Here is a 26,125-nt window from a genome sequence, read left to right on the forward strand (position 1 = left end):
AAATTTCTATTTTAAGATCCCATGGTTTTTTTTCCATCTTATACTTTGTCGGGGATTTATTATTAAGTGATGATGACTGCTTGTCAAAATTTGTGTTGCACGTACATTTCAGGATCCTTCTCAATTATGTAATTAGCAGGTCTTTGGTTAATCTAAGTCTTTGAATTCATTGATGGAGAGCCCAAACACATGGCTAATTAAAGACCAGCCTGGAGAAACATTGTATTTTAACAGGAGGAATAGAGCTTTACTCAACCCAGTGAGTGATCTTATTTTGGAATAATTAGCCCTGTCACATCGAATTGATGATAATCTGTTGAGTGATAGTGAACTCAGCTGACCATTGCTAGCGAGACAAAAGCCTGTCATCAAAATGCAGAAGCCAAGTTGTTTTCGTCTCTTTCACATGTAGGTACTTTGCCATCTGCATGTATGTTCATCCTTTGAATGTGATGTCATTCACACTACGAAAATGTATACATGTACATTCATGTACATGCAATTCAAAGTGAATGAATGTGTTTGCTGTTTATTCTATCTTCAAACTTTTCTGAACTACATGTTTGTTTAACAACTGAATTTTTGTATTAAAAAAGAAATCAATGTAAATGTAAGAATGCAGAGCTAAAAAATTGATAACTCACCCAACCAACGTGTTATGTACATCTACCATCCTGCAAAGTTGTTATAAAATTGCATCTGACATGTAATTAAATCATCAGTCTTTCCAAATGTAAAAAACTGCGGTGAAAAATGGTATTGAATTTTTGGGCCTCTTTACAAATCATATACTGCTACATTTCTTTTTGTTTGTTTTTTATTTTGTTAATTTGAATTTTCAATTATGCATATATGATTCAAGAAGCCATAATAAAGTTACAAAATGATTATGCTCTCAACAGTCAACAATTGGTTTCACCCTGCTTTCAAAATAAACAAGACCTCTCCCCAAAAAATACTAATAATAAATAGGTAAATAGATAAATAAAAATAAGAAAATGAAAATGAACCACCCAAAAAAATAAGAAAAAAAACAAAAAAAAACTGAAATGAAAGACCCCCCCCCCAAAAAAAAATCATTGTTCTTTAAATTGGATGAAAGTAATGCTGTTTGCAAATTCATTTTATCATTTCTCTCTTATTGTGTGCATTTGGCGTGAAAATATAAAATGTAAGTCTATGATTATTTCATTATTTTTCAAGGGTGTGTTTATGCTTCCATTGTGGAGACAGAATCAGCGTTTTCAAATGTTTCAGATCGCCGATCGCAAACATGGTTCTGGGAGTCCTGTTTATGCTCCGTTTTTCAGAAGCGAAATTGCGATTTGCAGCTGGCTTCACATCGTAATTTTCGTTGAGCAGGAGACCAAGGTCAAATTGGGCTGCCATTTTTCGAAAAAAAAATTTCTGAGTGTTGTAATGGTTGACTATTATTTAAACTTCGAACAATTTCCGATCTTTTAGTAATTGCATGGAGCTACTTGACATGGCCATAGAATTTCCACCATGGTGAGGATGATATTAGGACAAACTGATAGAATATCAAGTATTCGAATGAAAATAATAAGACATCTATTCGTTCATGCTACTGGGGCTTCTGGCTCAGCGATGTCTCCTCACAAACTCATGTTCCGGGTTTTTTGTAAATCCCTCAATATACATCGTGATGACAAATAAGATGAGTAGTAATATTACAGGTCTAACTTATAATTATACATGCAAATGTACATCGGTCATCTCATATTAGAACCTAAATGTATGAGATGAAAGCTAATTCCGTGGCGGTAAGTCCCTGTTAAAACCATGCGACTATATTTGCCCGCAGATTTTCATCTCACTGGAAGCATGTACCAAATGACATCATTCAAATTTAAACACGTTTATGATCGTGGTTCTGTTTATACTTCCCAAGAAACCCTGATTCTGGTCAAACGTTTCGAAACTACCTTTTTCTGAGTTTACAATCAGTGTTCTGAAATGTTGTTTAGATGAAAGTGACCATGGATGCAACCATGTTTTGGACTAATCACGTATGATTGCACAGATTGTGGCCTTTACAGTACTCCACTTCAAGTCTGAACAAGTCTGCAATTTTACTTGCCATCATTTTTTTGTTTCCCATCATCAGGGAGTTGCATATGATCCAACATTCTGAACTTGATAATGATAATGGTGTTTTCCATGATGGGGATAAAAACTAAAAAGTATTGCTTATTTTATTATCAGAGGTACATGAATGCAGATGCTGAGCCAGAGAACAATAACATCCCCATCAAAAATCCAATGTCAGATAGCGAAGATATCTACATGTATAGGCCTAGATTTTGATATCTCAGTATATCGAAAATTACTCTTGCTACATGTACATGGAATGGCTGACAACAAGGATAATCAGTGGATTGTGTGAACACTTCACCCATTCTCTCTCCCTCTCTCATGTGATATTCCCTTCCCCCTCGCTTCCCAGTCTCACTTCCCTCGCTTCCTATCCTCCTGCTCAACTTATGGTCAAAAAATTTTCAATTCCAGCCCAATCCACTTTCCAGGGACAGAGCCCAAAGGAACGAGAGAGACAGAAAACAAGTAAGAGAGAGAATGAAAGAAAAGAAACTGCTATAATTGCCATCTGCCCTTTACATGAGCTGTTGTGAAAAGGGGAAGTCTGCAAGTCTATTTCTCTGTTCCTGTTTTCTAGCCATCAAATTGCTATTCCCAGTCGTATCAAGCTCACTCCCATTTCTTGTACAAGTGAGAGTAGTTTCTCATGTCCATCCCGGAGCATAATTTGCAGATGTGATTGCATTATTATAATATCTTGCCCACTTCTCCACTTGGCGAAGGGAGTTTCTTGCCATTTCTTGTTTTCGGAGATAGTTATTTTCGATCATCATACCTTGAGATGGAGTTGAAAACGTGAGTACAAACAGTGGTGATTTTCTTTAGCTACAACCTGTTTGATTGTGATATTCACCATGCTATGCTGATCTGGAAGATATTCATTGCATTTTAGAAAATTGAAAGAATAGGAAAGATTTCAAAGGCCTGTACAGTTTACATTGTAAATCTGTTTACTACAGAAGGCAGTCTATATTTTAAGCTTCAATCTTTTCTACATACTGTACTTGTAAAATATGTACTAAAAATATTTTTTCTGAACTGATTTTCTTTTTAACAGTGACATGATTTTGTTTGGAGTAATGTCATTAGTAATCTGGCAAATTTCCTGCTGTACGGTGAAGTGATGGGCAATCTGATCATCTTTAAAAGATCAATATTTGATGATGATGAAAATTTTATCTGTCCAATATAAAAGATCTCGTACATGAACATTTTGTGCGGAAATGGGACAACAAATGTGGTACTATTAGAGGATTACATTAGATTTGTTTGGTATTTTGACACAGTCTCACACCTGCGCATTGTACAACGAACAAGTTAAACTTTTCACCACATTAGTAAGACAAAAGTTTTCACAGTATTCATATCAAGATGAAGTTCAGATTTTTCTAACATTTCTTCCATATGTGTAGTCCTAGCAATCAAAGATAATATTACAAGAACAATATAGGTAAACTGGGATGCATACAAGTACATGTACATGTATAAATTTGTCAATTCGGGATTGAAAAAAATAGATAGCACTGAATAAGCTGTTATTTAATTCATACCTTCAAGCCAGACAAGAATGGCCAGAAGTGGTCAACATGTTTATCACCAAGATATCAATTATTTCATGACAAAGATACATGTACCTACACGTACTTGTAGGGGTGGAGCCAGAATCTGCCAGAGGTGGGAGGGGCACTTGAAAATGTTGACATGCAAAGGGGGACGAGGAGGGGGCAATGCTTGCTCAGCTTCACAGGACTTTGTCGCATACACATTTTGAAAGGAAAAAGCAATTATAAAGTCATGAAAAACACATTTAAAATACATAATTTCTTCACACATGTATCTAATTATTAGGACTAAAAAGCCCACAAATTTTGCACTGTATTAATGGAATATTCGCTGGATTTTAAACCATAATCCTGCTTCTATTTAGTGTCCGGAAAAAACAGTCTTAACTTTTTTGACCCAGCAGCAGCTGATTTTTTAAAATGGTTTTAGATGTATGAATTGTATACCCCTGAAACCTCCCATTGAAATAAATTGATGTATTACTATTTCATGAAATCATATACCTGCCCACATGTTTTTTATACCGGTACAAAAAACAATGAAAGAATGTCATGCATGCAAAATGATTTAAACCCTAAATTCAATTCGGTTCCCCAAATTAAAATAAAGTGAATGCAGACAAGCCACAAATTTAAATCTTATATTATATGAAGACCGGATGTTTGTGAGGCTTTAATTCCCTTGCCTGGGAACCTTGTTATTTGCTCACGACAGCGGTTGTAGTTTAAATCAGTGGGCTTTGATGCTTTTGTCTGGTGTACATGTAATTGGTACTGACTCACTTTGTAGAATTGTCCTTAGAATATTAGGAAGATATCACAGAGACTCCAGCTTTATTAATAGTATTAATTCTCCTTTGTTCTTTTGATTATGGTGAAAAAGAGAACAAGGCAAACTTTTATATGATTGATTTCATTATCCGGGTGGGGGGGGAGGCACTTCCATAATTGACGAGTGGATACCACGCGTGACCAAAAAACATGTAGAAAAGATCTCTCTTTCAAGATAGGGCATGTTACGTACATACAGTATATTATGTAACGTAATAAGGGTGTTAAAACAGTAAAATAATGGAAAAAAGGGTAGGCCTAAGATATACATGTAATTTGCTATAAACTACGTGTTTACGGTCCAATTTGCTTAAAAGGTATAAAAAGACTAAACTATAATAAATATTAAAGGATGTACATGTACTTTTTGCCCCAACACTATGTGTTTAGGGTCCGATTTGAGTGAGGTGTGTTGGGTGATACTAGAAACCCAGTGAAAGTATTAAAAGGTAAAGCCGATGTCTGTGATATATAACAATTAAGATATAACGTTGTACTTGTTTAGCCTGGGGTAAATTCAGGGAATACTTGTCAAGGGTATCGTTTTGTTTCCAATAATTGCTAAGGATAGTGTTTCACACGCCAATACTTGTTAAGGGGTGCATTTTCAGAACATGAAAAATACTTGTTTAGGGTGCTTTTCAAAACCCCATGGTCATGCATGGTATCCACTCGTCAATGGAAGTGGCCCCCGGGGAATTTATTCATGAAATGCTTGATGAGGAAGAAAAAACAAGTTCCATGAGACAACATTCAATGTACAGTATTTGTGATACCTACATGTACATTAATACCACCATGGATGTTGTCTTGGATGATGCGATGATACTTGATATCATCGATCAACGTGATGATATCATCAGGGATGATACCTTCCCTGTGAAATGTGTCTGTGTTCATTTGTTATCCAGCCAAAATTCTCTTGCAGACCTACATTTGGACACTTGATATTTTTAGTTGACGCCAAACCTATTATTGACAGCTAAATTCTCTTTGATATTCCTGTAGGCTTTTTGCAGAAGCTGTAGACATGCAATCTCATGTTTGCCACTCTTTACCCATGTCTAGTATGGTACCTGATATGAAGCAATTCCTTGAGCTCTTGATCTGTGTACAGGTAGTTGTGCTAAATCCAGGACAAATGTTTTATTAAATTTTACGTTTCATATTTTTAATACATGTTCATTGTTTATTATTAAATTACCAAAGGATGCTTGCACACTACATATACATGTACTGAAGCTCGACTTTGAATCTGGATCACAACTTTAGTGTCGTAACTTCTGAAGGTTTCCTTGGCAAAAAAGAATAGTGAAGTAGGTTTCACTGTACACCATGCATCTTTCTTGGGCAAGTGTTGGTCCTGAAAAGGACCGCCCAATCTCAAAGCTTTGACAAGTGTGTTCTTGTCATCTTCAGGAGATGTTCTTCAGAACTTTTACATGTATGTCTATAAAGACCACTGCACTGAACCACTTGACTGCACCTTCATCTACATGGATTATAATCTAATATAAAATTTCACATTTTTTGGTCTTGATGCAGGGAGCAGCCCATTTTCACGACCAGGGCACATGTATTCCAGATCGATCCAACCACCAAGAAGAACTGGCTTCCTTCCAGCAAGCAAGCCGTGACAGTTTCCTTCTTCTTCGACAGCACCCGTGACAGCTACAGGATAATCAGTGTAGATGGATCCAAGGTAATAGATCTCATACAAACTATAATGCTGTTCATAAAGTTGACTGGTACATGTTCTTTAATGCTCTATCCACACAGGTATATATCACAAAGCACAAGAAAGGGTCACCAGTCGTGCAAAAAGTCATTTGTAATGTACAGACACTTCAAAAGGCTGAAACACCCACCCGGGGGCTGTTTCATAAAGCTTTTTCATAAAGTTAAGAGTAACTTAAGAACGACTTTTGATCCTTTCTTGTGGTATTGATATTCATCATTAAATGTTTATTGATGATTATTTATCACATAAGAAAGTTCACCAGTCGTCCTTAAAGTCGCTCTTAACTTATGAATAGCTTTATGAAACACCCACTTGGTCCAATTACCTGGACCAGGCTGTAAATGTAATCATTGTTGTTTTGATCCCATCATTCTCATCAGCTGTAGTGTTATGTTCAGAATAGGCCTACTGATAGTTCTAGGGCTTGATGTGTCTGGATAAAATCGAGGACTGGTTGTTCAAATGATTTAACTTCTAAAGGCTTAATTAGGAAATATATCGGTCTATAACAATTCAGACGTTATTGCTGTTCTTGACCAATTATCACTTGGCTAATATTAAACACAGCATACATGTACAGGTACGTGTGCAGTTGGAAACCTGGTCTAATTTTGCTGTTTTGGTCCACTCACTTGATCTAGAACCGAATGGCCTTGCCGGATGGTGCCAGGAGAAGCTGCCTGGTATTAGGCAAATTACCGCCTGGCTCTATTAAAAGTTGATCCGCTGCCTGGCCCAAATTTTCAAAGAAAAATAGAAAAATCGAACTAAAATCTGCTATGTATGGATGTTCCAATTTTATCGTATTTTAAGCTAGCAAAGTCCTAGTTTTTGCACAATGCAAATTATTACTTTTTTTTGTTTTGAATAATGTTTTTATTCTGATTTCATGAACAAAAAGTTACATAACATTTCAATTTAACATTTCAAATCATGTATAATACTTTACACTTCATATTTTCACTTTTTTTTCACTATAAACTTAATAAATCATGAGTCATAATATATCTTTAAAAAACAATGAAATCAGTTATCATAAAACAAATTATGCATGCATTATTTTGCCAGAGACACTCACCATTGACTTTGAGCAAAATTATTTTGTTGTATTACCCAGCTTTGTCTGGCACTATGTGGTCTTACATACGTACATGTAGCTAGATCCCTGGTCATAAGTGTTTTCCCATTCACCAATTATGCTAATTGTTATTTTCTACAATGATTGAATAGTATGATTTTCAACTATTTTCCCTTAATAGTTTTCCCATTTAAAGTTTATGTAATCAAAATAGTGATCATTGAAATAATCAGAAATTATACATTACACACAGTGTGAACCAAATGGGTGCAATATTTGACAAAATTGGCATTCGTTATAAATGAAATTTATAAAAAAAATATATATATACATGTATATCATGGATTGTGAGAGTGGCAATTCATTTATTTGGGGACTTCTCTCAAATGAACAACTGGTTTAGGCAAAGTGGAATGGGGAAGTATTCTGTATTAAAGGGGGTGGGGGGAGGATCATTCAGACATTAATGATTAAGTATTTATGGATAAACTGGATCTATGGACCATTGAATAGTGTTTTCACAAAAAATTATTAATAATTTTTTTGTGTCGTGTTACATTAAATTAACTTCAAAACATGTGCAAGCCTGTAACATTTTAATTTATTTTATTCAGCAGTGTGCAGTATGGGAGCACACTTTATGCTCATTTCTTCTATGATCCTAGCAAATGGTTATTTTGGGATATTCAAATCCTTGACACTCCCTCCAATAGAGATTGCAACTTTATGCTGTTTTATGCATTATGACATTTACTTGACACGCAACTTTTTGATAAGGAGCCGGGTGTTGCGTGTCTTATTGAGTGACGTCTTTCCTAAACTCAGGTGAAAAATAGGCTGAAAGGCGGAATTTGGATGAAGGAAATGGAAAATTAGTATGTCGGTATTGGGATTTTGTCAAGAAAAAAACTGCTGTAGCCTTCATTGTATCCGCCATGTTCATTACCACGTCCTATTTATTGACATTTTCAAGTACATGTACAGTATTACATGTACATCCCCTTGTATGTTTCTGTTGTATGTCTAGATACTTGATTGAAATTTATGGAACCTTGATACTACCTTCAGACATACATGTAATAATAATAGTTAGTTCTTGTATAGCGCATAGCACATCATGAATAACGTCTCTATGCGCTTCCAAAGGACTTGGATATTATTACCCTGGCTGTAGCTTGAGCAGCTTTTACGCGCTCGGCGTTTCAAGGAATAAATTCCTGCCAGGTACCCACTCTCCTCACCTGGGTTGAGTGCAGCACAATGTGGATTAATTTCTTGCTGAAAGGAAACTATGCCATGGCTGGGATTTCAACCCACGACCCTCTGTTTAAAAGTCCAGAGACTAATCCACTGGGCCACAACGCTCCACAGGCATGTACTGTTTTCATCAGCCTATTATGGCCCAAAATTAACTTTTAGCTAAGTGTCCAAATCTTGAAATGATGAATGTTTTCTGCCAACTTTTCAATATGTCATAAAACACATGATGAATGAATTAAAATGCAAATTAGATATTCATTTATTTCTCAGATATGATATAATCAGATCAATAGACAGCAGAATTTTCAGTCACAACAAGAAAAGTCTATTCATCTGTACTAGAAGTGTGCTCCAGCCAGGCCATTATCACTGGGAGGCAGATCCAGTTCAGATACAGCTACTCAATGTCAAGATTCCAGCCTGGGGGGCGTTTCATCAACATTTTTGTCCAAAAACGTTGTCAGATCTGACATCTTTCCTTGATTTTGATTGGCCGAGAAACACTGTCACTATGGTAACTGTCGGATAAAACGTCTGACATGTCCTTTCATGAAATGCTCCCCAGATCTGCTCCCCTTATCTTGAGATTCAAACAACCCTGAATCTATCAGTCCAAGTTGGGGATTTTCTCTTGAACATGAAATGTGACCTCGGGATATAGTTTTGGTTCTATGAATAATAGCCTGCTTTGTGTCTCCATTACAAATAATCATGAGCGGGTCTGATCGTGATTATTTCCTGCATAAAAATCATCAAGATAATTTGAAAACTTGAGCTAATGTAACCAGGCTTAGTATTGGTTATAGCATTGGCTGTTGAGCCTGAAGTCTCAGGGACTGAGACTCAAAACAAATCAAGGAAACCTTTGAGTATGCTTCATCTTTATCTTTAAATGCCTTGATATGGATTTGAACTGCGGTCTGTCAGTTCCTAGTTTAGCTGAGACATATAACGGATCATGAGATGTACACTTGTACATTGCTTTGTTTCTTTTTTTATACTTGGGAATTAAAAAAAAATATCCGCTTCCAGCGATACCAGCTTTTAATGAGAAATATTATCCCACTCAGGATGCAGATTTACAATGAAAGCTGTGATGACTTCCTTGTTGCAAACGTGATATAAATTATCATCATTTCCTTCAGTATACACTTTACAGTGTTTATTCAAATAGCAATTCTTGTACTGTACATTTTGCTACAGTGTTCATGTACCACAAGTTTGGTACCAAAATATCAATAGATAAAATGACGATGCACTGTGGTCGACCGTTTCTTGCAAAGAGTTGAAGGAAGCTGTACACTAGATCCTATACACTATTGATTATTGCCATTTCGGCCTTGCAGGCCATAGAGTGAGATTGGTTCTGTTAAGGAGGCACAATAGCTCAGTCGGTAGAGCGGGGGTTTCGGATTCCGGTGACCAGGGTTCGATTCTCACTTGGTGCGCTAGTGCCCTTTGGTATTTAAAGGCATTTAACCTCATAACTAGGTCCCTCAGAGAAGACCTTAAGCCGTTGGTCCTCTGGTTGCTTGCGTACTTTTAAGAATTCATGCAATCAGGTAAAAATCACCACCATATCACTGGCATGCAGTTTTCCTAGATGATGTAAAAATGCATCAAATTGGATTTCATTTTTAATACCAATACGTTTTGTATTCAGAACTTTTTTAACTTGCTCACAAAAATTCAGAAAGTGTGTTCAAAAGAAACATGCATACATGTACTATCTGTATATGACAGCCCCCGCCCATATTACTTCATACATTGTATGTTCTGATGAGTTCATGTACATGTAGGCCATTGTTACATGTAGATGTTTGATTTCTCTATTTTTCGATCACCGAGGGTTAATTATAAAAGAGCTCTGAGTCTGTCGGTTTAATACACTTGTAGATGATGACATCCTTTACAAGGTCACTATTAAGTAAAAACTCTCATGCGATTGAACAAGCTAAACAAGAGATTAAAACTAAGTCAATCCTGTCTGAGCCCATTACAGGAATAATCTAGTATCAAACATGGGTTTAGTTGATACAGTCATTTGAAGATCAGATGGGATCATGGGATAGGGGCAAAGTGGTTTCCTCCCCCCCCCCTTTTAAACATCTCATGGAACAGTAATTTTCACTGGGACATGCACTAAATTGGTTTCAGAGTAAGATTTGTTTCCAATCAGTGACATATATATGAAAGTGTTGGACAAATCAAACATCTACATGTACATGTAACAATGGCCTACATGTACATGAACTCATCAAAAGGGTAATTATGTTGGTCATGCCTATTTATAGTTCAGGCAAATTTCACACTAAGCACTTTAATGTTCACATCCATGTATGTACATTTGTTTGGAGATTGACTCCTATATTGGTTTCTGACTTTCTTGGTCATATGTGAACGGGTAATGGAGACTGTCTTCCTCTGGATGTTGCTTTATATGACTGCTTGAGTGTTCGTCCTGCTGGAACGGACCCCACTAGACTCAGTCTTGCCTCTATTGGTCCATGAAAAAGGTTGTGTTGAATTCAACTTTTTATCCTCGAAAGTTCATGGTTTTCAAAGATATTTATAGAAAGAAGAGGATGACAAAATATAGATAAACTCCATGAACTATGAATTTACAGAAATTAGGAAAAATTAATCAAGAATTTAGTTATTGCCAGTTCAATTAAGTCATAGAGCAATGCCTCTACCCCTCTAGTGTATGGAAGCAGGAGACCGTCAAAAACACGGATATACGTCGTGTCGTAATTCAATTTACTACACGACGTAAATAATTACGTAGTGTAGCAATTCGAATTACTACACGACGTAAATAATTACGTAGTGTAGTAATTCGAATTACTACACGACGTAATTCAGAATTACTGCCCAACGATTTAATGTCATGACGTTAAATGAATTAGTGTCGCTACATCAAATAATTAAGGTCGTGTAGTAATTCGAATTACTACACGACGTAAATAATTACGTAGTGTAGTAATTCCAATTACTACACTACCTAAATAATTACGTCGTGTAGTAAATAATTACTACACGACGTAATTCCGAATTACTGCTCAACGATTTAACGTCATGACGTTAAATGAATTAGTGTAGTGACGTTAAATCAACCAATGAGACCGTTCGTTATATGAGCGCAATGCGAAGAGCTGAGACTACAGAGTATTGTACAGGAACGTACCGGCAGGAAGTTAGTTGGATGTTCGACATTTGATATTCAAACTGTGAAGTTGGTTTGATATTCAGGTTCGATATTCAAACGCCTGTGAAGCTGGACCAATATTGCCACGGACCCGATCCGCATAGTACTGCCCCCCCCAAAAAAAAAATGTTCTACAACCGAGAACAATAGGAAATGATAAAAGGAAAGAAAGGAAAGAAAGATGAAAGATACGTTATTTTATGCATACCATGTCAAAATCAATCTCAAAGTTAAAGGTGTTTTTTTTTCTCGCTGGCTCGAGACTTATTACGAAGCAAATTTTTGCTGCATGCGCCATTGTGTGCCCCCTCTTTTTGTTCTTATCACGCATTGAGCTTCGCCCTAATGCTCGGGGCAAAACATCCTGTTCATACAATGATATGACCCCTCCGTTCTCCCTTCTCTTTCTCTCCCGTTCCCCCTCCTTTTCTTTCCAATCTCCCCCTTTCGCTTCTCTCTCTCCTATTATGTATTCTCTCTTTCCTTGTTTTTTTTACTCTATCCACTGGCGGCACCAAGAGATTAGTCAGGAACGTGGTTCCCCATGCTTGAAATATTCCGTTTTGTTAATTTTAGCCCCCCCCCGTTAATGTGCATGCGCCGGGTAACCGAGTCAAGTTATACAAGTTAGGGTAGGTGGTTACCCCGGATAGACCGTCGGGATATTCCTGGGGGCGCCCGCGCCCTTTGAAAAAAATAAACAAAATGCGATAAATAGCCCTTCTTTTAATTTTGTTAATTTGAGCCCCTAAATGTGCATGCACCGGGTCAAACTAGTGTTTATATGGTTGCCCGAGTCGATTTCTACAAGTTAAGATACGTGTTACACCGGCTAGGCCGTCGGGGTATCCCTGGGGGCCCCTCGAAAAAAAATTAAAAAAATAAAATTTCTTGCCCTTTTATTCACTGACGTTTGTCCCCTAAATGTCCTCGTACTTGGGCACGCCAGTGTTGTTATGGTTGCCCGAGACGTGCTGCAACTGTAAAACCCCTTAGCTTTCAAAACCCCTGAATATATTTGAATATCGAATGTTGGTCCAGCTTCACAGGCGTTTGAATATCGAACCTGAATATCAAACCAACTTCACAGTTTGAATATCAAATGTCGAACATCCAACTAACTTCCTGCCGGTACGTTCCTGTACAATACTCTGTAGTCTCAGCTCTTCGCATTGCGCTCATATAACGAACGGTCTCATTGGTTGATTTAACGTCACTACACTAATTCATTTAACGTCATGACGTTAAATCGTTGAGCAGTAATTCGGAATTACGTCGTGTAGTAATTATTTACTACACGACGTAATTATTTAGGTAGTGTAGTAATTGGAATTACTACACTACGTAATTATTTACGTCGTGTAGTAATTCGAATTACTACACGACCTTAATTATTTGATGTAGCGACACTAATTCATTTAACGTCATGACATTAAATCGTTGGGCAGTAATTCTGAATTACGTCGTGTAGTAATTCGAATTACTACACTACGTAATTATTTACGTCGTGTAGTAATTCGAATTGCTACACTACGTAATTATTTACGTCGTGTAGTAAATTGAATTACGACACGACGTATATCCGTGTTTTTGACGGTCTCCTGCTTCCATACTAGTGTTTACATCATATGTAAACAATCGGAATGTGAAGATTTCTAGGAATTGGAATTTCTGAAGGCCTGAATTACTTTTTATTCCATTTCTATTATTTCATGTTGTTCACTTCATTTTCAAGTTTGATTTTAAAATTCTCCTTTCAGGCAATTATTAACAGCACTATTTCATCCAACATGGCATTCACCAAGACGTCGCAGAAGTTTGGGCAGTGGGCCGATACGAGAGCAAACACTGTCTATGGGCTGGGCTTTGGCTCGGAGACAGATCTCAATAAGGTACATTTATTTTTGAAATTATAGCAGCTGTGTTTGTAACTACAGTATGCCATGGCTTATTGTTCACTGTATCCTTATTTGTATTTAATTTTTTTGAAGTCCCTGGCCACACAAAATATTAATAATGATTAAAAAAGGGATGAATTAATAGAAATTAAATACAAAATATAATGAATGAAAAAATGAATGCATAAATGTAGATAAACATTGTAATGATGTTAAAAAAAATAAAACAAATTTGATACATGAATAATTCAGTCAATGAAATGTTGGTTTTGTCATAGCAAGTAACTGGTTACACAGGTCTAAGAATGTTTAACCACTATTATTCAGGTTAGCCACTCTATATAAAACTGTTCTACCAGTGTGCCCAGCATACTACACATACATGTATAGGCCTATTAAATACCTCTCCATTTTAATGTATATATCAAGCACCTGACAAAAGGCAGAATGTCTCTGTACAATGTATATCATTACCCAGCCAGGGATGGAACTCGCAACTTCCCATTCAGAGGTTCCATGGATGTCAGACTTTTTTTTTGGGGGGGGGGGGGCTGTGATCAATGATTGGGATATCAAAATGAGGTTTTACATCTTTGAAAAAGAAAAGGGAGTGCATAAGACATGATAGGGAAGCCAATCAGTCTGGGTTTGCATTGAACAGAGCTTTAACTTTCTTGTAATAGATGATGAAAACGTGCTCAAACCCTGGCTGACCTTTCCTCCCCCTTTTCTGCTTCTATAAATACCAGCTTAATAAAGACTAAACTTTCTGGTGCTCGATCCTAATAAGGATGAACTAACAAAAATACAACATGATCTAATATTTCACGTGATAGGAGATCATGAATTCCTTGTCATTTACTTTCGAAGGCATGCCTAGGTCCTAAGATGCATGATTTATAGTGTTTGCATACTACACATACTTGCAAAGTTCTGTGTGTGTGTGGAGGGGGGGGGGGGGGGGGGGGTTAATACTGTACGCCCTCACCCGATTTCGTCCTGCCTATTGGAAGCATAAAAGATGACAGACCTTGTTACATGTAGGTATTTATTCTATGGAGGGCTACGCATTTCAAGGTTTTGTTAAAAAGCAATTTGTTTTTATGTACATGTAAGTGTCTTTAATACTCCTTTTTTCCCTTTTCCTCTTGCTACATGTCTCTCTTTATTCCTTTCACCTTTTCTTCCTTTCCATGATCCTTGAAGTACTTTTTATAGTACCGGGTACTTATAAAATTCCCATTCATACATTTTCATGCATGGTTGTTTGTCCCAATCTCGTCTGACTTTTTGTCAAAGCTCATCTCTTCTATATGAATAAAATAATTGTGATCCTTCCATTTTCATATATGTTTGTATAAATATTTTGTAACATTTCTAGCCATTTCTGTGGGTTATTTCCTTCTAAAATGTAATTTACATGTACCGTTACATGAACAGTAATCTTTCTCGGTTTCTTTGTAATTTGATATTTGAAATTCAAATAACCCATTAAGTCTGAAGCATATTTTTATTACCATGGTACATCATAAGTTATAGTTAATTATTACTAAGTACTAAGTAATTTCAGTTTCACTTTACACGTTTGTCTTGAAATATGCCATCAACTGTTCGCCATCAGTGACAATAATAATCTATTCTAGTTTTGTTTTTTTCATGTAGACTGTCTGTTATAATTTTACATCCATGTGTTCTGATTTGATGTGTTAATTGTTCTGGGGAGGGGCTTGAATATTTCTCTCAAATTATCTTATGAGAGATAGATCAATGTGTAGATAGAGAGAGAGAGATAGAAAAGGAAGAGGAGGGGATATTAACACCTATGTTAGAAGCAATAGTTTTGTTTGTCTATTGTGATCATATTGTGTTTTTATCTTTTTTTATATTCCCATACAGTTCATAGAAGAATTTGAGAGAGTGAAGGAAGCGGCATTAGAAATCACATCAGAGCCCACTAAGAAAGGCATTGATTCCACCCCCATCCAGAATGGAACGACCAAGATCACCAATAATGAAATCAATCATGCTAAGGTAATGGTCAATTGTGATTATTGACCTCATGGATGGATAAACAGTCTAGTCTTAAACCCTCCGCGCACTACACAATCTGACTATGACACAGTTTTTACGCATTTTGCATTATTATGACATTTTCAAGAAGTAAAACTATTTTGTTCGATTTTCAGGATTTTATGCTAGGAATAATAAAATCAGAATTCTGTTTTGCTGCTAGCCTTATGGTCAGAGTAAAATCCAAATGCTTCAAGTCCCAGCCGTTGAGGACGTCTTTACGATTGGAATTGACTTTGTATTTATTCCTCCAGGAAGGCTTGGAAGAGATTGGAATTCAATTTTAGTATCCATGCAGTGTACATGTACCTCTATTTGGTTGTGAAGATTGTGTACATGTAAGGTAGAATATTCATATCAAATGCTAAATTATAATTTCTTTGAGCATTGAATCTAGTGTGTGCCAGGCACAAAACCAAAAGATGAAGTTTCAGACCAATACAAGTCGGTTTAGATAAAATGGGAAAATGAGAGAAGCATACACAGGTAAATAGAGTTTTGATGAAAGTACGTTAATGAACAACAGAGTTTGGGATTTTTATTGGATATGCTATAATGGAAGTAAATTTTTTATGCACAAGTGTACCATAAAAAGCATTGATTTTATGACTTCAGAAATTGTTATCTTTCTGCGCGCCCCCTCCAGTTTTTTATAATTATAATAAATGAAATTTATTAGACGCCATATCCATCTTGTTAGAGATGCTCACAGAAAAGGAACACAGAAATCATTGATAAAAAGAGTTATAGAGGTAAGTTTTTAGCTATAATCTTAAATTACGGATCTTAGTAATTCAATGTATTTCACTATATCTTGTATTTTGCAGCAAAACTCTGGTGATTCAACAGGTTCAATCTCCAACTCAGTACACATTATGGCATCCTCCGATGCACAGCTCAAATATGAAAATGATAGACTGAAAATAGCATTGGCTCAAAGGTAAAGAATGATCATCATATTCTATGACAGTATGTGTGGTGATTTCCTTTTGCAAGTGACGGTGTTCTTTAGAAAGTAAACTATACCAATCTTTAATTTCTTGATGAAGAGTGTCTCTAATTGCTTTCATAATAAGATGCAAGTAGACGTCTGTATGCAGGCAATTACAATTTAGGCATTTGCAAACTTTTTTTTTTTTTTGCTCTAAAGATTGTGTTTGTTGGTCCTATCGTTTGACTTTAGCATTACTACACGTTTGTCGTTGGAATAACTATTTTCTTGCCTTCATTTGAACTCTATACTAGTATTAGGTCATGTATTCTGGATAACAATAACTCCATTCATCTGGAAAATATTGTATACTAAGGCGCATTATTATTGTTTACACCAGCTTCAGCTCAAGCTTGTGTAATACATTCAGATGGATGCAAGAATTAATTCTCACTTCAGCTGAGTGCAGCACCTTCTGAGATTTGAACCCATGACTCTTTCTAAAAGGAGAGATTCAAAACCAGCAGACCACAATACTTCCACACACAGCTTTATCTGTATTTTTGTGTTTTCTTAATTAACCTGCAGTTCAAATAATGCTAAAAAGTGGGAGTTGGAGCTTCAGACGTTAAAGAATAACAATGCTAGATTGACCACAGCCCTTCAAGAGAGTACTTCTAACGTTGAAGAGTGGAAGAGACAATTATCAGCTTACAAAGAAGAGAATGTCAGATTAAAGAAAAAGGTAAGGATATTAAAGAAGATAGACCTGTAAAATGTTAAATAGTCCTCAACAGAAAAAGGGTATACTAATGTATTTATATATTTTTTAAAATTAAATTTGGAATTTGGAACAAAGTTTAGCAATTCCTTAAAATGAACAACCTTTTCGTAAACTTACATTTAAAATCCCATTTTCTCAATTCCTACTTCACTGTACCATCCAACAAAGTAATGATCATTTCAAACCATTACAGTATACAGACTAGTAAGAACCAGAAATCATAGACATTTTGGCCCGAATTCCGAAAGGTGGTTATGAAAACCCACGGTTGAATCCATGGTTTATAGAGATTTCCTGTATAAATTACGCTTAATTTTAATACCGCATATTGGGCGCGTGTATAAAGCATTCCAATGCCAATGTGTGCTTTTGTCACAGTGTGCCAAATTGACACCTGTTACCATGGTAAGATACGCTATTTTATTCATGAGTCCACTGTTTGAAGAGTGGACTCATTATTCAAAACAGTGGACTCATAAATAAAATAGCGTGGATAACCACGGTAACAGACGTCGATTTGGCGCACTGTGACATTAGACATTTTTTTATATATATGCCGTAAGTGAGCGTAATATATACAGAAAATCTGCTTTAACAGTGGACTCAACCGTGTTTTTTCAAAATCACCTTTGTGAATTTGGGCCTTTATCTCAAGAAGGTCTTACATATGGGAGGTCGGGCATACACTTTTTTTTCTACACAGAATTGCCCAGTTTAACTATTTGTGGGAAAAACAAAAATGTTGGCTAGCCACTGTCATGGTCAGAATACAAAGTACAATTAGTAATATGATGGCACACAATGAAAACATGTTTTGACGTGATACTGTGAGTGATGGCACGAATAGTGTGCTTCAGTAAATGAGTAGCTTGTCAATTCTGTAATTGATTTTTTCGTTGTAGATGAAGGAGATGGAAGCAACGGTTGAACCTGAGGCTCAGAATGGACACAGTGATACTGTAGAACTTGAAAACAGGTTACAAGAACTCACACTGGCTCATAAAAACAAAGAACAGGTAATATTTTAGAATACAGGCAAACTTTCATTTATAAGTCAACCTGAAATAAGTTGAGTATTTGCCTTTAAAGCCAATCAACTTTTTACACCAGGGTCCCCGTTGCATAAAAGCTACTAATACATTATGGTAACGTTGCCATCCAGTCGTGACTACCATGGAAACGATGCACATCAGCTAAACAAACAAAAGGATTCCATGAAAGATACCATTGGATGGCAAAGTTACCATGATAGTAATTTAAAGCGACGGTTCCCACTTTGGTGTTTCAGAAGGTGTTCATAAAGTTACACACGACTTTACTCATAAACTGTCCAGAAAATGTTACATAGGGCACATGGCATATCGTCCATAGACTGTGTACAACAGATAGACCGTCTCCGCACAGCGATTCGGAGTCCGCTGATTGATCATCCACGCAGATCACGTCATGACTACGTGGTCACCAAAATAATTCCTTCGGACTGCGTGTGGAAGTATCGATAAAGATAACGATATCCAGTTACATTGTCTAAGCGGGAAATGGTCTTGATCGGATTGCTCCTGTATCGATCGAACATTATCAAGACTCTGAAATTTCATGCAATATTCATGCGACGCTCCGAAACCCAGAAATCAAATGACTTTGTTCACATTGCGATAGACTCTACAAACTCCAACAGACACGATGCCATATCAATGCTAATTCATTAGATTTTGATGGAAAAGCAAGAAGTAATCGAAATTTGCTTACCTGTGCCGTATCGTGAGAAAATAGATACTTGGAGAATACCTTTCATAATTCATATGTATAGGAAAGTGAAATTATAGGTCGATTTTGGTATGAGGTGATAGCGATTTGCACACTTGTTTTGGTGGAATACCCACCAGATTACGCAAAACAATAGTTATATACTTCTCAGTCAAAATTTTCCAAAAGTCTCATGAAGGCTACTTGTATATGGTTTTTATTGGAGTCTGTATTTTGTTTTTTATTACATGAAGTATCACAATCAGATATTAAAATTTGTAAAAGTTTGGTGATCAAGAAGCTCTTTTCTGATTCACAATGAATTCAATGACATGCCCCATAGGAATCAAACCAATACTACATTATTGGAGAAAAAATTGAAATAATTTATACAGGTACATGTATTTAAAGTAATGTTGTAACCCGCAAGTGAAAACCCAAACCGTACCGTCCCGTCTAATCCAATAATTTGCAAGCGGGACCCGCTGACCCGGCGGGTTTTAACCCGCAAGTCAATTTATCTTTGAAAAATGAAAAAACATTATTTCTGCAATCCCCACACTATACAGGCTCAAATCAGGAAAATATATGTCTACTACTACCTAGCCTAGAGTGAATTTACTTACAATTTGCAAATTCGCATTTTATTCCGGAGAGAAAATGTTTTTTGGGGTGACTTTGTACCACGAAATGGGTCCGCTCTGATCTCAAAATTATAAGCATTACGCAATTAACGCCTCGGATCGGAGCTAGCGAGCCGCAGCTCGGCGCGATAGCTAGCCCAGGCTGTCCAGCAAGGATCGGCAGACGGCAATGTTGTTTTTCAGTCCAGGTCGGTCGACGCTGCGACTCACAACAATCATAATTACAATATGCAATTCTATGGGACCTCGTCTATAAAGTAATCAAAATTGCAATAAATACCTGGATAATAATACAGTCAATTTTTTCTTCTTGTTTATCTATATTATTTCCTTCTGTTTTTGTATTTCATTCGATAATATGGCCGCTAAAACTCGATGTTCAGTTTCCCGTCGCCCGCACGCCCGCGTTATGAAATTTGGTCCGTGTTTGAAAATCAAATTCTGAAAATAAACTATTTGGATATCTAGATTCAAAATTGATTTAAAACATTAATGTAAGCTTTTCAGTGACACAATTACTTGTATATCTTTTAAATACCTGTAAATCTTTTCTTTTTTTTCTTTTTTTGTGAATGGAATGACGCTGCATGCTCAACCATACCTCGAGGGATGTTCGTGCAGGCTCCACTCAACAACCGTAGAAGTGGTGGAGCATGCACGAACATCGCTCGAGGTATGGTTGAGCTAACTCAATAAATCCCAGAGTCTAGTAACCTCGCGTTGGTGAGTTATCATACGGCCTAGTAAATATTTTAATTAATAATCTTATTTGCTAATTATATCTTAAAAATCATTTGTTTTATTTTTCCAGGGGATGAGGTAAATATCAGACAAAAAAAATCATCAAAGCTCAATCTGTTACAAGGCTGACGGGAGGCTCACCCATGTATGCATTGGCGCTTGTGCTAGCTTGTCTGAGCTCTGTCTCTCTGCCAGAGCTCTGGGGGACAATTCGCTCTGTAAAGGCCTCAATGATGGTGATTTTCTGCTTCGTACAGAGTTTATATTTCGGGTATATTTTTCAAAACTGCCAATGAAGTTTGATGATTTCTTCATTGTCATGTATATTTAAGTTATTAATGAGTTCATTCTCACCAAATTTAGACTCCCCCATAGAGAAATACAATTTTCGTGGAGATCTGCGTTTTCAAAGAACTTCAGGAAAAGTAAGGGTATGTGGGCCTTTATTACATGGCCAAATACTGGAATTAGATGGAGTAAAAATTAGATATTAAATTCATTTATATCAAGTTCAACTCACAGTCTCACCCACACAAACACACCCACATCCAAGATTCTAAGCATGAAAAAACTTTAAAAATCATACAATATTAAACAAGTAATAATTAATTTTATAAGTGAACAGGTATTCCCCAAAATACAAAAACGAAGCATTTGAAAAGAGCCCCTGAAATATTATCCCCAAAAAATGGAAATGGAGCCCCCGAAAAAAAATGATTAATTTTTCCCTGGCTTCAAGTTCCATAGAATAAAGTGCGTTAAAAGGTTACAAAAGGTCAAACTTTCATCTGAAAAATAATGAATAATGAAATCGGTTCCTCATTATGAGCTGGAAAAAAATGGGACGGGAAACTCAACATCGAGTTTCATTGGCCCATGCGGTTGCTTTTGACTGCGCTGCATGCAAAGAGCAACTCGATGTATTTATCATGTTGAACTGTCTCAGACTCAGTCCTGTTCACTATTCACAAGACAAAAATACGCCGGCATTTTTTAAAAGGAAATATCTACGTCTCTAAAAGAATCTGCCACGTAAGAAGCACATGATCCTAACTCAATTTTCACTGTGAATGTTTTTATTATGCGTCGTTTATTCTCCCTTTTTTCGCATGACGGTCTGCGGGTTCGAGAATGAACTCGGCCCGGCCCGCAACCCACGATCGGAGGCATACCGGCAGGTTAACCCGTACCGCAACGGGTGCGGGTTACAACATTAATTTAAAGTGCTAAAGATGTATGGAGTGTGTGGCATCATTTGCTTCCTCAAATGTATACAGGCCAGGATGTCCATGTAAAAACTGCCTCGTGAAATAGAAACAAAACTTAAAAATGAAATCTAACTTTGATTAAATTATTAGTGTATGCCTGTATTCTTTCTCAATTTTATTGTTAGATATACATTTTGATGGGATGGACTTGGCCTTCAAGTGTATTCTGTGTACATTTTGTGTACATGAGTATGCTAAACACTCTTTAGATGCTGTTTACAATATTCAATTCATTAAAAAAAATCAATGGACAAAATATATCCAGGATGTCAGTTAAAAGAAAAGAAAAACACCCCATGGGATAGCCTGAATCAAGGATACCCTGTTTATTGTTGAGTGGGTGGTCAAGTCTTGCACTTTTTGTGAAGAAAGCACTCTTCACAAAGGCTATGTACTTACATGTAGGTCAAAATTACCTCCCTTTTACTTTGTTTTGTATGGACATTTTGTTATTTTGCTTTTGTATAAAATCACTGGAAAAGGGGTTTAGTCATCTGAGCCTTTAAATGCGCCAGACATGTGTCACTGATGCAAGATCTCCCCTCTAATGAGCTTGAGTTTTGTAGGAAAGAGTAGAGTAATACATGAACAGGGCCCTGTTGCACAAAAGTTACTATTATAGAAACTCTGCCATCCAATGGTAACTTCTCTGAAATCCTTGATTCTGATTGGCTGATTAGCATCATTATCATGGTAGTTACCAGTGGATGGCAAAGTTACCATAATAGCGAATAGGCATGAGGTGAATAGAGCGTCTCTTTCTTTCACCAAAAGCAAAATCTCGCACCATTGCACGAATAAGAATATTTATTTGTGTTGTACAATGCCTCGGAATTTAGCAAATATATGAAAAAAACAAGAGTTTTTCCCTGCAATAATCTATGAAAAGGGAGCAAAAAATTGAAAGCGAAAAGCAAAATCCCACAAGGGCACGTACATGTATGACCTTGGGCAGCATTGCGCATTTAGCCAGCAGGCTTATACGCGTATTGCACCTTCCTTTTTACTGAGTGCAATGTATTGTGATGTCACCTCCTAAAGCCATGCAACGGTACATTTTGGATGGTACGTCTTGTGTGCAACGGTACGAATGTTTGACATTCAGCCCCCCATTTGCTCGCGTACAACAAGCTAAGTAGGTGTTGTACAATAACTGTTATGCAACAGGGCCCAGACCGAGAAAAGCTATTTTTTTATTTCCAAATACGTACCATTTGTCGATTTGGAGTCGATTTCGTTGTGTGATTGTCACGTACGAGACTACTGATAAAGGGAGGGGATTAGAAAACTCCACATTGGCTCTTGCTTTATTCATAGTATTTGTCATTGAAAAGATTTACCAACATCCATTTGATTACAATATTGTTTTGCAGATCACTTAGTGATTGGATTACAATTTGATAATAAAGTTTTAAAGGAGTAGAAACTATGTAACCTTTATTTGATATAATAAAAGCAATACATGTATATATTTCCTTGAATTTTCACAGCTTATCTCTTGTTCTATTAGAAACTGACCTGTGACTAATTAGTCATAAATGCCACTTAAACTTGATTAAAGTTGATTTATTATTTGATTTTTCTTTCGTACAAGACTGAAACATTCTCTAAATTTCATCTAAAAATATACTGTTGTTTCTACAGGAAGTAGAGAACTTATCCAGGAGGCTTGAAGAAGTTTCAGGTTTGACAGAAGAGAATACAAGATTGTCAGCAGAACTTGAGGTAAGCAGTCTCAACTAAAGACCAATTCATAGTATACAAATAATACAATAGACTCTGCAGTAGTCAACCTTCCATGTACTCAAACAATTGCCTGACTTGAAGCATTTTATCAGACCAGACCATTTTATCAGAATATGCAAAACAGTAACACAACATTTACTCGGGGCTTTACCAATTTGAGATTTTTCTCAAACTTTCTTTGTATTTTTTTATTTGTCTGTTTCGACACAAACCTACTTGTTCCAAAGGTTTCATTTCCCTTTAAAGACTCCAAGTCTGCAACGCAACAGGTCTCCATTAGATGAAAAGTGTAATCTAGACAAGTCAAGTGTTATGTCTTCAAACGTTCCATAATGAGCAATCATACACAAGTGTATTTGAAGCGCCTACAAAGTTTACAAAACTGGGCAGCCTGTATTATCTTTAAGGTGGACTGACGTCATGATCCTGGCCCTTAAAGGTCAAGTCCACCCCAGAAAAATGTTGATTTGAATCAATAGAGAAAAATCAGACAAGCACAATGCTGAAAATTTCATCAAAATCGGATGTAAAATAAGAAAGTTATGACATTTCAAAGTTTCGCTTATTTTCAACAAAATAGTTATATGAACGAGCCAGTTACATCCAAATGAGAGAGTCGATGATTTCACTCACTATTTCTTTTGTTTTTTATTGTTTGAATTATACAATATTTCAATTTTTACGAATTTGACGATTAGGGCCTCCTTGCCTGAAGCACAAAATGTTAAGATAATGGAATTCCATGTGTTCAGGGAGGAATGAAACTTCATTTCACATGACAATGATGAGAAAATAAAAATATTTCATATTTCATATAATAAATTACAAAAGAAATAGTGAGTGATGTCATCAACTCTCTCATTTGGATGTAACTGGCTCGTTCATATAACTATTTTGTTAAAAATAAGCGTAATTTTAAAATGCCATAACTTTCTTATTTTACATCCGATTTTGATGAAATTTTCAGTGTTATGCTTGTTGAATTTTTCTCTTTTTATTCACATCAAGTTTTTGTTGGGGTGGACTTGTCCTTTGATACTGATATCGCTTCATTGGCTCCCTGTAAAGGAGAGAATTGTCTTTAAATTACTTCTTTTTGTCTTCAAAGCCTTTAACAACCAGATGCCAAAATATATCAAAAATAGCCTTGCTTCCCATAGACCAACTCGCCCTAATCTCCGTTCATCTATAAAAGACCCATATTTTTTTGCTTGCCATACCCAAAACTCGTACAGAAACAGGTGATTGCACATTTAGTGTTACTGCTTCTAAAGAATGGAACAACATCCCCACTTTCATTAAATCATCAAACTCTTCAGATAAATTTAAGAAACTTTTAAAAACATACCTCTTTTCCGATTAATTTCTTTTGCATGTATTTGCATTGTAATTATTATGTACTTTTGTTTTAAACTCGTTTGTAAACGCTGTGATATAGATAACTATGGAGAGTGTACTAAATGCTAGGTATTATTATTATTTCAGAAAACTACTTCCAATGTAGATGCTCTCACCAGTCGTCTCACTGATCTTGAAGATAAGCTTCAACAAGAGAGAACCGCAAGGGAAGAGAACAGCACACAGTTGACGACCCTGCACGAAAAGCTTGGTAGTACTTTAGAACAGCTCGCTTCATTACATATCCATCTCGGAAAGTCATTGTAAGTTTTTCGTTCAACTTAACAGGAATTATGAAGATTTTGATGAAAGACTGGAAGTACAAGTCACTGCTGCATCAATTGTCAATTGGTTTCTTCAGATGAATTATTGAAAGGAAGGTTTTCATTATGTTTGGAATTATTTGCAATAGTTTTAGCACTTCAATTTACTTTGATTGTCTCAGAGCAACAAGGGCCAAGAATATTCACTTGTTCACTTATTCCTTAACAATTCAAAAATTGTTCATGAAAATAAAAATAAAGTTTGAATTGATTTAAATATAAATAATAGTTCTCAGTTGAGTTTTCTCTGATTGGTTTTTAACTTCCTTCATATCTTTCTTTTTTCTTCTTCAAATTTCTGTCCACAGAAATCCATGATGCCCATAGCTGCAACAAGATTTTGGTCATTTCGACCTATGGATGTATACAAGGACTAAACATTTCCATCCCACTTTTTAATTGGACGCCAACAGCGCTAAACAACATTGCAATAATTCAACATTCTTTCACTTGTATTGAATATGGATCTTGGAAAAAAACAACCAAGCTTCTTCAAGGATGTTTTAGAATGTGAAGCTGCAGACTACGTGTTGCCCTGTAACACTAAACCTGGAAATTGATGTTACGGTTTATGTTTGCCATTGTATGCGTACAGCAATCAAATGCAATCAGTCGTAAGATTCAGCCTTACGATCAGTCAATATGCACTGTACTTCAGGGTCTTGGTTAGCTTGTGGCGTGGACACAAATGTGGTTGTAATGTAATGCAGAAGAATAAAGCTGTATCTTAAAAAAAAAAAGCATCATGTGCATGCAGGCATACTTTGAGCAATCTTTA

The 26,125-nt window shown here is 36.3% G+C and overlaps 1 protein-coding gene across 2 annotated transcripts; it reads left to right on the top strand.

The window, feature by feature from the left end:
• Positions 1-26,125, top strand: LOC121415609 (homer protein homolog 2-like). Of its 2 annotated transcripts, none has more exons than XM_041608889.1 (10): positions 1-408; positions 6,057-6,213; positions 13,559-13,690; positions 15,593-15,727; positions 16,594-16,706; positions 17,286-17,442; positions 18,384-18,497; positions 23,525-23,605; positions 25,112-25,287; positions 25,656-26,125. In XM_041608889.1, exons 1-10 carry the CDS (start codon positions 374-376, stop codon positions 25,663-25,665), a joined length of 1,110 nt encoding a protein of 369 aa, XP_041464823.1. In that variant the 5' UTR covers positions 1-373; the 3' UTR covers positions 25,666-26,125. The 2 variants fall into 2 exon arrangements, with proteins under 2 accessions (XP_041464823.1, XP_041464824.1); XM_041608890.1 differs by lacking the exon at positions 1-408 and adding an exon at positions 2,670-2,913.

This window comes from Lytechinus variegatus, chromosome 5, assembly GCF_018143015.1.
Source record: "Lytechinus variegatus isolate NC3 chromosome 5, Lvar_3.0, whole genome shotgun sequence".
Classification (NCBI taxonomy): domain Eukaryota; kingdom Metazoa; phylum Echinodermata; class Echinoidea; order Temnopleuroida; family Toxopneustidae; genus Lytechinus; species Lytechinus variegatus.

Excerpts from the sequence above, each read along its gene's own strand:
- LOC121415609 (XM_041608889.1), top strand. The coding sequence starts at position 374 with ATGCAGAAGCCAAGTTGTTTTCGTCTCTTTCACAT. Across the intron at positions 13,691-15,592 it reads CGGAGACAGATCTCAATAAG|TTCATAGAAGAATTTGAGAG; the intron begins GTACATTTATTT and ends ATTCCCATACAG. Across the intron at positions 15,728-16,593 it reads ATGAAATCAATCATGCTAAG|CAAAACTCTGGTGATTCAAC; the intron begins GTAATGGTCAAT and ends TGTATTTTGCAG.